Source organism: Pezoporus wallicus, unplaced genomic scaffold (assembly GCF_028554395.1).
Source record: "Pezoporus wallicus isolate ANWC-B61680 ecotype Strahan unplaced genomic scaffold, APGP_CSIRO_Pwel_v1 contig_7506, whole genome shotgun sequence".
NCBI lineage: Eukaryota > Metazoa > Chordata > Aves > Psittaciformes > Psittacidae > Pezoporus > Pezoporus wallicus.
This window is the reverse complement of record NW_026637546.1, coordinates 3053765-3070177: the sequence shown is the minus strand read 5'-3', so window position 1 is coordinate 3070177 and position 16413 is coordinate 3053765. Positions and strand designations below refer to the sequence as shown.

The 16413-nt window shown below is 44.7% G+C and overlaps 2 protein-coding genes across 5 annotated transcripts in view; one reads left to right on the top strand and one right to left on the bottom strand.

Moving 5' to 3' along the window:
• The window catches only part of CERT1 (ceramide transporter 1), a 30882-nt gene extending 28780 nt beyond the window's left edge, over positions 1–2102 (top strand). For all 4 annotated transcript variants that reach the window (XM_057406142.1, XM_057406144.1, XM_057406143.1 and 1 more), the window contains 2 exons: positions 466–602; positions 1869–2102. In XM_057406142.1, coding sequence (XP_057262125.1) covers positions 466–593 — 128 coding nt within the window. In that variant the 3' untranslated portion in view covers positions 594–602; positions 1869–2102. The remainder of the gene's footprint in view (positions 1–465; positions 603–1868) is intronic.
• A 5557-nt stretch (positions 2103–7659) lies between these two features.
• On the bottom strand, positions 7660–8626 carry MED18 (mediator complex subunit 18). The gene is made up of 2 exons (XM_057406154.1): positions 8522–8626; positions 7660–8275 (listed from the first exon to the last, which is right to left on the bottom strand). Exons 1-2 carry the CDS (start codon positions 8592–8594, stop codon positions 7722–7724), a joined length of 627 nt encoding a protein of 208 aa, XP_057262137.1. The 5' UTR covers positions 8595–8626; the 3' UTR covers positions 7660–7721.
• Positions 8627–16413: the final 7787 nt, after the last annotated feature.

The following is a 16413-nucleotide window of genomic DNA, read 5'->3' as shown; positions in this document are numbered from 1 at the left end:
AAAATACTTGCCCTATGATTTGAAGCATATTTTAGAATCAGTTTTTTTGTTTGAAGTGCTTTAAAAATAATTTGTAAGACATTGGCTATGTAGCAGTTCTGCAGACAAATTCAGCAGTTATTGAAAAATCAAGGCTGACTTCCGTTTTCTTTGAAATAAGAAGTAACTTGAATCTCTTGTTCTCCGTTTCCAAGAAATAGAAAATCATCTTCCATTTGGGCATTCCCCAAAGACTCACAACGCATAATGTTTAATGTTTTCTGAATAGTGGCATCATAGTCTTAATATTAACAGTAGAAACTGCTACAATACAAGCTTTAAGGGCACAAAAGAAAAGTGTGCTGATCATTCTTCTTTCCTGTTACTACTTCAGAAAGCGTTGCAGGAATAATGAACTTCAATTTTCTTTTCTAGCCTTTAGCAGATTTTCTGTATTTCAGTGTCTGTTTTCCTATCTGCTTCTAGTGAATCCAGGAGGATGGGCGCCAGCATCAGTTTTACGGGCAGTGGCAAAACGGGAATATCCAAAATTCTTGAAGCGTTTTACATCCTATGTGCAGGAGAAAACAGCAGGAAAGCCTATCTTATTCTAGTTTTAGCAGGTATACATTCCTTTCCATCATTCTTGAGTCACTGTTGTAAATTTAAGGCCAAACAGAAGTATGCAATCTAGAAATGTCTTGTCATGACTAGCATGAATTCAGTGCTTAGTTTTAATATATGCGTGAAATACATGCCTACCTGATCTAGCTGAAGATGTCCCTGCTCATTGCAGGGGTGTTCAACTAGTTGACCTTTGAAGGTCCCTTCCAATCCAAACTATTACATGATTCTGTAATTCTATTTTTTTTAAACATTCATGTAACTCATGTATTATTAGCATAGAAAATAAGGGCTGCACAAGCTATCAAGTATTAGTTTTTGTAGACTTTACTATTTATCTTACTAGTTTTTGTATACATGTCCAATTTATGTAGAAGTATAATGAATATTTTTTCTCAGCTATCACAGACAATTTACAGTTCTGAAAAGAATATTTTGAAGTTTCTCTAGAGCCTTATGAGGTTTCAATATCTTAAATTTACTTTAAAATGTATATTTGATAGAATATTATGAAGGTCAAGGTATTCTTTTATACTGACAGAATAATTTTGATCTAGGATTTTTATTAATGGAATTTGACTGACAGACCAGTGTTGATTACTGGAGTATTTAAAAGGTTATGACTCAAATTTTTAGCCTTTCTGATGAGCCTAAGAAAGAAAAAGGATTTACAGATACTTTTAGTCAGTGGATGTATTTTAATGGTATAGGTGATTGAGCTAATCTAAAATGATTTTCACGTTTAAACGTAATATGACATTAGAAGAGGATTTCTTGATCACTTCAGGGTCTGTCTCAACCTGTCAGACACAAGCCTTAGTGCTAAGTATGGCTTTGCTTAATTTTTGTTAGTGTAGACTCTTAATGAAGTATGTATCGTGTTATTACTGTAGTGTTAAACCAATCAAATTCCATTTGGTTGTTCTGATATTACAGCATGATCTGAAAATGAGTTTTTATCTCTTTTTTTCAATGCATGACACAGGGCACCTCTATTTTTGGTTCTATTTGTTATGTCAGATTCCAAAAGCCTTAGTCATCAGATTACTTCTGTAACAGGTTGCCCTGGAATGATTGATGTTTTCAATTGTATATTGTTAGAGAACTACTGTAGGTGAACCTTTAAAAATGCATGTTGTTATGAGCCAACAGTTCAAACATGATCGTAGCGGTGTTAACGCTATTTAAGATGTTTAACAAGTTCTTGCTTTCCAATTAGCATTCAAGTGTTTCAGTGCTGTGTTTTTACCTTTGCTTACCTGCAGCAATTGGAACAAGACTGAGTGAGCATTCCGTGTTGGAGAAGTGACCATACATAGAGCACTCCATGCTGGAAGGAAGGATCTACAGTCTTTTTATGGCCCAAGTTCTAGGCTTTATATACTGAAGTGAAGAAGGTGTTGCAGCACCACGAAGCTGAATATTTAACACTAGCTTTCTCCTGCTAACTTTTCTTGCTGAATCAGTGTGCAATTATAAATACATGTATTGATAACATGTATATGGCTCTACTTTGATTTGCTTGCTTTAAAAGAGGAAGAATGCATACAGCTTTGAATCTCCAATGTTACTGCTTTAATTTTAAACAAGTTGCAGAATTTCACTGTCAGCCTTCCTAAGATACTCACACAGTTTTTGTGCATGTCTAAAAAGCACAAAAGGCAAATGCACATATAGCATACTGTATGTGGTGTTTCTGGGGGGAGGGAGGGACTTCAGTAAGGCCTAGGTGACTTATTGATAGGTTTTGTTTTGCTTTGTATAATCACATTTCATTGCTGCTGGTTTCTATACTGAATCACCTTGTCACATAAAATGTCAGTTAATAACTGAGGGCTGTCAATATCCTTATGACTTTGCCTTTTCTATTGTCTTACTCTTATGACGATCTTTGGTTCTGAAGGAGTAAGAGTGTGAAAAGCTTTATTTTTTTTCAAGATATCTTTATATTTCTATTGTATTTTTTAGTTATATAATATGTGCTACAGAATTTTTGTTATTAAACACAATCCAGAAATATCTAGGAAGATTCCCTGTGAAATAGCAAGAGACTTGCCTGAGAGCTAGAAGCCATCTGTCCATGATGTATGTGGACTGCTTTCTTGCATGATACCCAGGGCTTTCCTGAAGCTGTGAGAAGGTACACTATGATATTTATTGAAGTAATTTGGACTACATAGGACAATATTACCAGACTAGAATGAGGATGAGTACATTATTTTCAGATCCTGCATATGTTTTCCTCATAATAATAAAGCCATGCTTTGAGGTTCATGTAGAAAATTATTTCCCTCTTGATCGAAACCCATCAGAGCTATAAGGATGCACAGTTCTTATCAGAAAGTTCCCTTTAGCTGCTGTGAGAATTTAAATGTCATATATTTGCCTGCCTTTGATTCTGGAGATACACTTACTAGGAGAGGACTATGGCAGACTCATACTGACTTTGAGGTCTCTCATCTGTGTCCAATAGTTGGAAACTCTTTAGAGACCGCTTGGCATTTCACTAACCTGTGTATCTTGAGAAAAAAGGGTTTTTTTTCCTGGAAGAAAGCTGAAAGTCTTATTTCAAATAATATGGTAGGTGCCTGAAAATATATATAATATAGTAACTTCAGATTTGGAAAAGATTTAAGTGTGATCTGCACAGTGTTGAAAAACTTTGCTCATTTTCTCTGTAGAGAGGAAATCGTATATAACACGATTACACATGCATGCAGATTTCATGCTCCATAACTCTTCCCTTTTTATTTGCCTTTCTCTAATGGTGTGCATGGAATATGCCTTATTACAGAGTTACTCTGTTGATTTGAATATGTAGAAAAGTGCCTATATGGTAATGCTGGTAAGGCAAATAAGATGAACATTTGTGCAAGTTTACTATATCATCAGTGAGCATTTTATATGGAGATGTAAAAAAAAAAAAATCTTATACCTCAAATGTACTTCATCTTTTTACAATCAACTAAGCAATGGTACATTCCACCACAGCCACTGATGGGAACTTTAAAAAAAAAAAAAAAATCAAAAATACAGAGTTTAAGTCCTGATTTGCCATTTCTGGTAATTGTTGGAACATGGGATGGGCAAGTTACTAATTTAATTGGATAGCTTTATTTTACAAAGGTATGGAAAGTTTACAAAGCAGTATATAAACCTATATCATTAGTTGCATTTGCACTAAATGTGATGTACTTTTGCGATATATTCTGTAAATAAAATTACACTGCAGATACTATTTGTAAAGAATACATTTTAATTTTAGATAAAGGCACTGGTACTTCACTACAGCTAGCCCTGCCCAGTCAGTTCTAAGAGGCTTCTCAAAGGTTAGGGAAGGAGTTGCAAGACTGAGAAATTGGTATTGACTGCTTTACAAACCAAATTTAAAAAATGCCGTTGTCTGTAGGCCTCTCAGATTGTCTGTGTGTGAGTAGCCATTAGATGCTTTATTCTGAAGGGGATCTTGCTTTCATCATTTTGTAAATTTGCACAGTCTCTTGAGCCCATCCATCTCTCTCTTCAGTCACTGCCACATATCTATGCACTATTGAGTATACTTCTTCCTGTTAGTGGATGGGTAGCTTTCATACAGCTGTGGTGATCTTTGCAGAGGCAGCTCCCGACTCTGGGATGGATGAATTTTATAAACTGAACCAGTTTGAAGGGTTGGGAACACCGTAATCTTTTCTCTATCAGATCTCATTCTCTGAATACCTCTGTCCATTCAGAGAATTTGGATGTTACCTGATTAGATATGAAGGAAATAATCTGATATAACTTGTTTTGGGGATGAGGATGAGATGGCCGTTGTCATCTTGTCTGAGAATCTGGATATACTATTTTGACAAATTTGTCTGTGAAAAACATGATGCACTTTGGAAAAAAAATAATTACAGTTTACTTAATTGGGCTGAGCTGGCTTACCTGAAGTTGTGCAGATTCTCTTTAATCAGATTGTCCACCTGTATTTTTGTCAAGTTGTACAGATAACGCTGTATTTGAATTGCCACTGTTCATCTACAGATTTAAAACATGAATCATATTTTTGAGTACCTTGAGTGTGTAGAGTGTTACTGTTCTATAATAGCTTTATGATCCTAATGGTAAGTTTTAAAAATTAAAAGAAGTTGGCTCTTCCATGTTACAATCAAATTTAAAACCAGTATTTAAAAGTGAAAAGTATTAAAAATTATGAAGAAAAATCCTGGTTTGTAGTTATTTTTAACTTCCAGTGCTTTGGAGAGACTGCTGTGAAACACTGTTTACCTTTTAACTTCTAGATAATGGTAGAGTTACATACAGTATTATAATGTATGGAAAACATTTAACAGGAAAGCAGTTTACTTGTATTACTGATGTTACCAAGATGAAAACTTGAATGCCACCTTAGTTTATATATTAAAAAGCTTATTTTCTGCTAGCATGAGAAGCATGTTAAAAGATACTCCTGTACAGTATAGTCTTAATATAGAGCACTTCCAAAGTATTTCAGCTGTTGTCTTTGTACAGAATTAACAACATTATGGAAGTTTCCATGGGAAGAATGGAGATCCAGAACTGAGGAGTGCCAGAGGATACATGTGTGGCTTTCTTCAAAGTATAAAGGTTTTTTAAGAATAGAGATGAGCTTCTGTAGAGCAAGCTTGCTTAATAGAAGAAATACCTGGCGCCTAAGGGATCAATAACTATCCTAGCTTTATTTGTTATGCAGGGATATCTACTTGTTACATAGTGATCAATAAAGTTGTAAATACCTTACAAGTATTTAAGACAGGAGGAACAGTTTGAAATAACAGAAGGCAGTAGCCGCACAGAAAGTGCAACTTAAGGTCAGCTGCATCAGGCCTTGGGTAACACATTGCTGCAAACACAGAATCCTAAGGTAAGGCCTGCCCCTGAAGAATGCAGCTATTTTAGCTGTGAAAAGGAAATTAATAAAAAAAGATTAACATAAGTCACATTCTTGGTCCCATAAGCTGTGCATATAACTCAAAAATTAGACTTTCCAGCAAGAAGGGGTTGAGCATTTCGAAGCCGGCTCTGTGCACACCATAGATACAATGAATGATAATTACTTAGGGTTATGCCATGTAACTTACCAGTGTATATTACTAATAGCATTGCTATTATCTTTAGTCTCCAGCTATAAAATCTAAGCTTTTTGCCTATCCCACATTGGCCTTTTTAGTCATCAGTGTGCTTGTAGTAAGCGTTGGTAAAGCCCTTCCCAAATCTTCGTTCACAAAGTCAAGCCATGATGATGATGAAGCTTCATAGCAGAAGAAAAGTATTTCTTAGATAAAAGAAAGGGATATACTTTGAGCATTAGCTACCAGAAGGTGTCCATGTTTCCTCATGTCTTTATATGTGCAGGTACCTACCCTCTGAAAAGCTGGCAGGCAATGTTCAACCTTTCTGATCAATTGGACATGTTTCTGAAATTTCTTGTCATGAGAGACAAGCACCAGCTCATGGAAGTCTGTGGCAAGCAACTCCTAACCAGTGTTACAGCAGCAGGGTGTGACAACACCCCTGAGGATTTCCCCCTGCCATGGTGGGACTGCAACTGAGTCCCAAAGCAACCTGGCACATTCAGGTCCTCAGTACCCTGGGAAATTGTGCCCTTCATGGTATGATGAAGAATTCAAACTTGGAGGCCTGGGACAGTGCACTCACTGTCTGATGAGGGTGAGTAACACCTGAGTATAAACAAAGGAATTACAGGTGTGTACATCCAGCCTAGGTCACAAGTACTCACACAGGTTGGTCACCTCACTGCTTGTACCCTGCTGAAAATCATCACTACATATTCAACACAATGGTGTTCTCCAGCCAGTGCTTGAGCACTCACCTGTACCCATGCCCTGTATGCAGAGCCTGCATCAGTGGAACACCTGAGACACTGCACCTGGGAAGCCCCAACACATGTTATCTTGTCGCAGCTTATCTTGTCCAAACTGCAGTGTTGAAAATCTAGCTGTGAAAAGGCTTTTTTTGAACTTTTGGAGGGAGTGGTCTTTGCCTTCAGTTGTTAAATAGGGAAGTTGTGTTATGCTAAAGGGTGGCAGTGTCTCCAATAGGCTGGTACATTTTAGTAATGCGTGGAATGGTTGCCTTCTGTGAAGAACTTGAGAAATTCAAGTGGACTTCTTTGTTGCTTTCCACAAGCTTTTATTTTTCTTTTGTTTGAGCTGCATTTGAAAACTCTCGAACCTAATTCATGTATCATTAAAATACAGGGAGGGTAACCAACCAACCTAATATGAACAGAGGTGTGCTAAACAAAATCATTACTAGTTCAATTCAGTTAGCAACTCTGTAATGCTCTTGTTTAATGTGCCAATTTTCAACATGCCTGTCAGGTGTGAGAAGTCTGATATTAAAAAGTACAGGTAATTTACTGCCTTCTCATTAACTAAGGCTGCAATACCAACTTCAGTGAAAAAGACTGAAGTGCTAAAAGATTTGAAAACCTCTAGCAATTGTAATATTGCTAAATCGTTTTCTAATTCTAATACTGGTTGTATCAGAAACAGTTTCACTATCATTTATCTTGTGTCCTAGCTGTTCATGTTACACATGCTATTTCTTTCTTTACTATCCTGTTGTGAACAGGTCTACACTTGCTCTTTGATACTGTGTAGGTTCCTGGGCTTCTGCTTGCATTAAACACCTACTGCACTAAGGGATACTAACTTTATGTATTACTTGAATGAAAAACTTTGCATGACCAGGCAAGATACATAAATGGTCCTTCAAAATAAAAATCAAAACAACTTAAAAAGCAGCACCAGGATGTGGGTACACAGAATGGTGAACTCAAGTCTGATGTTCTTGGACTGTTAGACAATTTGCTTTCTAACAGGTATCTCCCCAACAGAAGGAAGGAAAACTACCAATAATTAGCATTTACTGACGTTTTGAATAGCACTTATTTAAACTGTCCACTCTCATTCACATCCACAAGTGAAGGAAAAACACCCAGTAACTGAAACTGACAGGCAGTCCTTTATTCCCTTCCTCCCATTTTGATTTGCCCTCAAAAGGCATCTCAGAAAAACAGCCCTCCTCAGGAACACTAGCAAATCCAATGCCTTAACTGCCCCACTTTTCAATCACATCAGCCTTTTGGGGTCAATTTTTTCCAGGTGCACTAGAGGCTTCAGTTGCTCAGCAAAGTTCCTCATGTCATCAGAAACAATGTCCTGTCCAGCTGGCGCAACCACGTTGAGCTCCACCAGGTACGAGAGGGAGAGCGGCTCGATGCTGTCTGTGTTTCCTGGCATTAGGATACGGAAGATCTTGTACACCATGATCTTCATAATGCCCTTGCGGAACACGTGCCCCTTGGCCACAAACTCGTGGTCCATGCGGAAGCCCATCTCCACCAGGAAGTCCGTCAGGTTGTCCGAAGTGGCTATGTCTACGCAGTTGCGTACCAGTGCGTGGCGGCTCTTGTCGCCGATCTCTGGCTGGCCCAGGTACCGCAAATGCCAGGGCATGCCGCTCTTGTCCATGGACCGCCGCGCCCGCAGCACGAAGGGGCTGGCCTGCTGCCCCTTCAGCAGGAACACCATCTCGTGGTCCAGGAAGGTCTCCGGCTCCATGTTGTCGCAGAGGCCACGCAGCCGGTGCAGCAGGCTCTCCAAGCACTGGTCCAACACGCTCCCTGCGGCGGGCCCACAGCGCCTCCGTTACCCCGACCCTGCTCTCCTCCCCCCGTCCGGCAGAGCGAGGCTCCCCCTGCGGCGTGTGCCGCCGCGGGCCCCGTGCCCGCCCGCCTCCCCAAGCACCGCTCACGGCCTGGACCGCCCCTCGGCCCACGCGGAGCGGCCTGGCAGCGCGGCAGGCAGGCCTGGCCGCCGGACGCTTTCCTGGGCGGCGGGAGGGAGCTGCCCGGCCGCCCGCCGCTTACCTTGGAGCAGGTACTCCATCATGTTGATGGTGCCGCCCGACACAGGCATCATGGTCACTGGAGGCGCCTCCATGGTGCCTGACGGGCCGCGAGCAACCGACCGGAGCAAAGGCGGCAGGAGTTGTGCTAACGCGGCACCAGCGCCATCTGGCGGCCTGGAGGTGCCGCTCGGATCTGGAGGGGAGGCCCGGGCCGCGCCTCCCGCCCTGTGAGGACACCGCCCCTCGGCGCCGGCAGCCCAGGCTCCTACCGCGGCGCAGCCCCCCCCGCCCGCGGCACAGCCCGGGAAAGGCGGGTGCGCGCAGGCTGATGTGAAACCTGTGCCGGGAAGCAGCCCCGTGTGTCACCCGCCAGAGGGCCGGCAGCAGCGGGGCCGGGCGGGGCGGCTGGCGGGTACTTGCGGCAGCGTGGGCAGCAAACTGATGTCAGGGGGCGGGGCGAGAACGGCAGCGGAGCTGGGGAAGGGCCTGGAGCACAAGTGTGATGGGGAGCGGCTGAGGGAACTGCTGAGGGGTGTTTAGTCTGGGGAAGGCTCAGGGGCGACCTCATTGCTCTCTGCAACTACGTGGAAGGAGGTTGTGAGGTGTAGTGAGGTGGGGGTTGATCTCTCCTTCCAGGTAACCGGACAAGAGGTAACGGCCTCAAGCTGAGGCAGGGAAGGTTTACGATGGATGTTAGGAACAATTTATTCACGGAGAGGGTGCTCAGGCATTGGAACAGGCTGCGCAGGGAAATGGTGGAATCACCGTCTGGAAGTGTTCAGAAGCCGTGTAGATGAGGCCATCAGAGATGTGGTTTAGTGGTGGTTGATGCGCGGATTGACTCCACAGCTCGTTAAAGTTGTAAAGTAGGTACGCTTTTTATTCAGCGCTGAGACGCACGGGGATAATTCCTCAAAGTCATGCGTGCCTCAGTGTTGTTTCCCTCTACATTTATTCTCTAAAGTTATATATATTCATAAGGTTGCACAACACGCCTATACATATTCATGTCCTATCCCCGCTTCGTATTATAATGAGCTAGGAGGTCCTCTGCGCCTGCACAGTGCCCCCTCTGGTCCTGGGCAGGGGTCTCAAGATGAAGTAAATGACTCTTCCTCCTGTGGGTAGGGGTCTTCAAGATGAAGTAAATGAGTCTTCCTCTTCTTGCACTTTTCACCTTTCAGTCTTTACATATGGCCTTAGGGTTTGGTCGGTATCCCAGCCATAAACCATCTGCTTCTCCCCCTTATCAGTAGATTCAGGCGTCTGCTTTTCCTTATCAATAGCTGCTTATCAATAGGACCAGGTGCCTTTGTTCTGCTTAGCAGGCATTTACAACAGACAATACTTTTGTTTAAGCAAGCAAATTCCTCTAACCCCCTTGTACAACCCCCCCTGTACAACCCCCTTGTACAACCCCCCTGTACATTGGTCAACTGTCTGCATCATGGTCTTGACAGTGCTGCAGTAATGGTTGGATTTGATGATCTTAAAGGTGTTTTCCAACCTAGTGATTCTATGATTCAGAAAGGCAGAAATCCACCGTCAGGTTTCTCATCTGTACGCAGTGGGTTTTGCACTGTTTCTAGATGGAAAAGCCTCTCTTTAAAAGAAGTATCTGAAAGATCCAGTATGTGTGGGTTAAAATTGGTCCTGCCGGTCTCCAAACCTGACTTACAAAGTCAGTTTTCCTTAGCAGTCTTTGTAACAAGCCTTCAAGCCACACAGACAGCAGACAGTGTGTTTTCATTGCCTTTATCGGTGTCTCTAGACAGTGGTGGTGTTCTGCCTCCAGCACATAAATCACATAAATATCAGCAAATGAAGAACTGCTTAAGTGTGCTCTCCCAGAGCGGTGGTAAGTTGTTTCATCCCATATATACCCATGAAGTGGAACAGGGGTGACTTCAGTCCAGGAGGGACCTCAGTGCTGGTGAAGCTGGAGCTGCTGCCACAGTGGTTTCGTATTGCATGTACTTTCCCGATGTCAGGTAAGAGGCCTGTGTTGAAATAAAGCAACAAACTAGTAAACAAATGGTTTGGGTAACGTTTTATAAGCTCCATTGTGCTCCTAAGAGCAGAACAGTTGGTTATCTCTTGTATGCAGATCAGTGTGGTCATGACGCAGTTAGAACAAAAGAATACGCACTGAGAAAAATAGCTAGGAAAAGCAAAAATGAGTAAAAAATGCTCTCTAGATTTTTACAAGGGATCGTTTCTGAGATTTCACTTATGTCTGTGGTGATAAACTTTATCTCTTCTGCCCAGCTGAGGTGCGTGGTAACGTTAACTACAAATGCCTAAAACCCCCAAGGAGGATATTTACTTTCACATTTTGAAATGCCGGTTGGTTTAAATTACGCAGTTGCAGTTACCTCAGGTAGTTCTGCCCCACAGTCTGAAGAGATACACCATAATGTAATGCAGAAAAGCCCATTATAGAATCACAGTCACAGAATGGTTTGGGTTCAAAGGGACATTTTGAGCTCATCTAGTCCAAACCCCTGCCATAGGCAGGAACATCTCTCACTAGATCTGGTTGCTCAAGGTTCCATCCAGCCTGGCCTTGAACACTTCCAAACCTGTAGGGCTGTGAAAAGTAGGTGAATGAAAGTGGTGCCTCATCCACCACCAGCATCTCCAAAACCCCTGACCTGTGGTGTAAAGGACAGCAAGGATTCAGTCCTGCAGCTGCTGAGCTGCATGTCACCTCGGCTTGGCAGCTCTGTAGTGGGCCTCCACACCTTGAAGGTGTTTTAAAAAGAACCTTGTCCTGCAGTTGCTGAAGCTAAAGTGCAGGAGATGCCAAAGGCACTTGGTCAGACAGATGGAGGAGGTGGAGAAGAAGAGGGGTAGGAATGGAGAGGAAACATGTTGTTCGCAGCCACCTACCTAAGCTCTGCTCAACTCCATTTCAAACCTTTCCTACACGCCTGGCTGTGTCTGTCTTCAGTTCAGCAGTAGCAGTCATTTTTCTCCTTCTTAGTAGCTGGTGCAGTGCTGTGTTTTTGACTTTCAGCCTGGGAACAACGCTGATAACACCGATGTTTTTAGCTCTTGCTCAGTAATGTTTACTCCGACCAAGGACCTTCTGAGTCTCATGCTCTGCCAGGGAGGAGGGGAAGCCAGGAAGAAGCAGAAACAGGACACCTGACCCAAACTAACCAAAGGGGTATTCCTTATCACAGCATGTCATGGCCAGTACATGTGGGGGGAGTTACCCGGAAGGGCTAGATCACTGCTCGGGTCGAGCTGGGTGTCAGCGGGTGCTGAGCAATTGTATTCTCTCCCCTTTCTCTCTCTCTTCTCATTATAATTATTGTTGGTAGCAGCACTGGTTTGTGTTATACCTGAGTTACTGGACTGTTCTTATCTTGACCCGTGGGAGTTACATTCCTTCCATTCTCCTCCTCATCCCTCTGGGAGCAGGGGAGGAAGAAGCAGGGAAGTGAGCGAGCGGCTGCCTGGTTCTGAGTTACCGGCTGGGCTTAAACCATGACGCAAAATCAGAATAGATTCCTCAAATTCTTCTTTCCAAGAAGAAGACCTCACCATAAGCAGTGTAGTAGCAAATGCCACTTGGTGTATTTATAATGAATGGTGGGGAAATGCTGTATGCTCTCTATGTTTCTGCAAAGTTCATGCAGAGGGAACCCAAACCCCTTTCTTTCACCTTTGGGATCGCTACAGTCAAATGACTGTATGTGGTATCAAAGCCTTTACTGATACGGTCTGAGCATACAGATTTATTTAGAGGGACAGCTGGCAGCGGTGCCTAGTGCGTGGCCATCATGGGCAGGGACATTGCCTGGGCCTCCTGGGCACAGTCACCGCCTCAGGGCCAGCAGCCTAAAGGCCTTTCTCCAAGGGATGCTGGGCGAAGGGACAGCAGCAGCAGGGCTGCAGTGGGCAGGGCTGCGGCGGCCCCATCACCGCCATGTCATAGTGCCAGCACCCGGTAACACGGCATCACAGTGCTCCGGGGCAGTATGAGTCCAGCGCCCTCCCCTCTCCCGCTGCCAGAGTGCCCGGCGCTGCCACCAGGACAGAGCTGGCAGGCTGAGGGCATCCGAGAGGAAGCCCTTGAGGCAGCGGGGGAATTACCGGGAGGGGGAGGGGGTTGATGGGGGGAGCACTTGAAGCTGCAAGAAGCTGCAGGAGGTTTGGTGTTATAGTTCCAGCTCCTGGAGGGGCCACGCTCAATGCTCATCGAATGGATGGATGGATGGATGGATGATGGATGGATGGATGGATGGATGGATGGATGGATGGATGGATGGATGGATGGGTGGATGGGTGGATGGAGATCCTGCTTCAGTCATCAGGGAGCTCGCCACCCTCCTTTCCTGTGCACCGGGGAATTAGGTGAGGGGGGGACTGAGGAAGGGAACACTTGAAGCTGCAAAGCTGCAGGATATTCTCTGCTGCAGTTCCAGCTCCTGGAAGGGCCACGCTCAAAGCTCATTGGATGGATGGAAATCCTGCTTCAGTCGTAGGGGAGCTCACTGCCCTTATCTCCTGGGGAGAGAGTGGCAGCAGCCAGAAGAAAAAGGATGCACAGATGGCTCAGTGCCCTCCCCCGGTGCTCTGGAGCTCCCACTGCCAAGCACAGGAAGGATTCTTACTCCAAGGAGTCATCAGAACAATGTCATTTTGTGTTACTAGAAGCCCATGAGATGGCTCCACGTGGAGGCAGAAAAGGCAGTGCCAGTGCCCCCTTGCCCCCTTAGAGGCATAACCAGCGTGTGGACTAGGAGCCGGTCTTGCTCACGTGCTCAGGGAGTAGCCGATCGCCAGCACTGGGGTCAGGAAGGAATTTTCCCCTGGGGCAGATTGGCACCGGTCCCCGGGGGTTTTTTGCCTTCCTCTGAGCACTGAGCATGACTACTTGTCAGGGCTCCTCGGTCCATTCTGGTTGCGTTATAGCCTGGTGCTCGTGCACCACGAAGGTGGCCCCTTGTGTCCTGCAGCTGGGGCGGGGAAGGCTTTATCCCCCCCCAGGCTGGACTAGCAAGCATCCCTCGGTTTATTTTGCCTTCCTCTGCAGCCGAGCACAGCCCCTCCATGGGGCTCCTTTGGGTCACTGTGTCCCAAAGGCAGCAGCTCATGCTCCACGCAGGTGGCCCTCGTGCCTTGCATCCGGGGGGAGGCAGCCATCTGAACTCTCAGGGTAGCCCCAGCGTGGCTCCAGGACTTGCTGCTGTCCTCTGTAGCATTGAGCACCACCCCTTGTCAGGTCTTCCCTGGCCCTTTCTGGCTGGGTTCTTCTTGCACTGCTGTTGCACCACCGTGGCACCGCTCCTGCCCTGGCTTTCCTTTGTTAGGCTGCAAGGGAGGTTTTTTCTAGCTAAACTGAAGGGTCTAAACTAAACTGGACTAAAATTAACTAAACTAAGCTAAACTAAACCAAGACAAAACTTTATTTCTAAATAAATACTCTTTCCACCTGTAACCATTCTGATTTGTCTTTGAAAGTGCTTTTGGTACTGAAATTCCCTTGGCATTTCAGGTAAATAACATGCTCCTCATTGTACAACTCATTGTGAGTGCAGGGAATGGAATGGAACGGAATAAAATGGAATGGAATGGAACAGAATATAAAAGAAAGCTATGCTATGTTATGCATATAGAACCACAGAATAGCTAGGGTTGCCAAGAACCTTAAGCTCATCTAGTTCCAACCCCTTGCCATGAGCAGGGACACCTCACACTAGACCGTGTCTCCCAAGGCTCTGTCCAACCTGGCCTTGAACACCGCCAGGGATGGAGCATTCACAACTTCCTTGGGCAACCCATTCCAGTGCCTCACCACCCTTACGGTAAAGAACTTTTTCCGTATATCTAACCTAAATTTCTGCCCTTTAAGTTTAAACCTATCAACCCTTGTCCTGTTGCTGCAGTCCCCAATGGAGACTTCCTCTCCAGTACCCCTGTAGGCCCCCTTCAGATACTGGAAGGCTGCTATGAGCCTTCTCTTCTCCAGGCTGAACAGCCCCAACTTTCTCAGCCTGTCTTCACACAGGAGGTGCTCCAGCCCCTCATCATCCTCTTGGCCCTCCTCTGGACTTGTTCCAACAGCTCCATGTTCTTCTTACGTGATATTTAACAGAGGGTTTTAAAACTGTTCTACAAAACTGAGTCATTTGCTTGTGTTTCATGAGTGATTGCAGGGAAAATGTGCTCGGTCCAGACGGTTTAAACCAAATTGGGATCAAAACACTTGGAGCTTTCAAGAACGTGGAATTAGGCAGCAGTCAGTGAAGTGTTGCATTCAAGTAGTAATACAAGAGGTAAAGCCCCACACTAGGTACATGAGTGCTAATAACCACAAGCAAATATCTAAACAGCCTGTACAAGAAACAATAGCCTGTGTAACAAACTGTCCTGGGTTCAGCAGTAGCAGTCATTTTTCTCCTTCTTAGTAGCTGGTGCAGTGCTGTGTTTTTGACTTTCAGCCTGGGAACAGCACTGATAACACTGATATTTTTAGTTGTTACTCAGTAATGTTTACTCCAACCAAGGACTTTCTGAGTCTCATGCTCTGCCAGGGAGGAGGGGAAGCCAGGAGGAAGCAGAGACAGGACACCTGACCCAACTAACCAAAGGGGTATTCCATACCACAGCACGTCATGCCTGGTACAGAAAGTGAGGGGAGTCACCTGGAAGAGCTAGATCACTGCTTGGGTAGGGCTGGGTATCGGTTGGTGGGTGCTGAGCAACTGTATTCTCTCCCCTTTTTATCTCTCTTCTCATTATTATTACTGGTGGCAGCAGCAGTGGTTTGTGTTATCCCTTAGTTACTGGACTGTTCTTATCTCAACCCGTGCGAGTTACATTCTTTCCATTCTCCTCCCCATCCCTCTGGGAGCAGGGGGAGGAAGAAGCAGGGAAGTGAGCGAGCAGCTGAGCGGTTCTGAGTTCCCGGGTGGGCTTAAGGCATAACAGTTCTTTCTGGCACCCAGCGTGGGGCATGAAGGGTTGAGATAATGGCAGATCTGATTGGAGTGTCTCTAATCGTATTTGTGATAAGCATTTATTGCTTCAGATTAATAGTCACTCTTCATAATGCTCATTTATTGGCTCTCAAAGTTGTTGCTGTTGATCTCAGAGTTTCAGCATGTCGTACCTTACTGACAGCCAGTATTTGATGGTTTGGTGTTTATTGGCTGGGAGGCTTAGGCTAAGGTTCTTGTTTCGTTGTACGTTATGGTAATGACTTGTAATACAATAGACTCATTGATCATGAAACTGATCTGGCTTGCATTCCCAGTGTGGTCACCACCTCTATACTTTTGGTGGTACATAATAGAAGTGTATAACAATTATACATCTTTTTTCCCCTCCTAGGGTCGTCAACCTGTGAAGGAGACATTCCCTTACCTTCCCAGGCCCTTGCTCCTCCTCCTGTGGGGCCCCCGGCTTTGTCCCCTCATCCAGGGATGTCCCTTGGTAGCTCTGGAGCCAGGCTGGATCCAGCGAGTCCAGTCTCTGTAGCCTCTTCTGCAGTGGTCAGGAGGTGGTGCTCCCTCCAGCTTTTCATCTTCTTCTGATTCATGTGATGATGACTCCTGATCAGATGCTGTCCCAGGTAGTAAGTGCATTGCCATTGCTTCTTCAACTTGCTTCTTCATCTTTCTTGTCTTTTTTTTTTTGCTTTTCCCTTTGCGTACAGGGGCAACCGATATTGGCACGAGTTGATCCTCTGGTTTAGCTGCAGTGATTATCACTGTGGTTGGAGTGGCTGCAGTATCTGTTGTTGGGGTTTGGATAGCTGCTGTACTTGTTGCTGGGGTTTGTGAAGCTGATATGCTTGGAGCTGGAGTAGCTGCATTATCTGTTGTAGTCAGAGTTTGAGTAACTTCTGTACTTGTCACTAGGGTTGGTGTATCTGCTGTATTTGGAGTTGGTGTA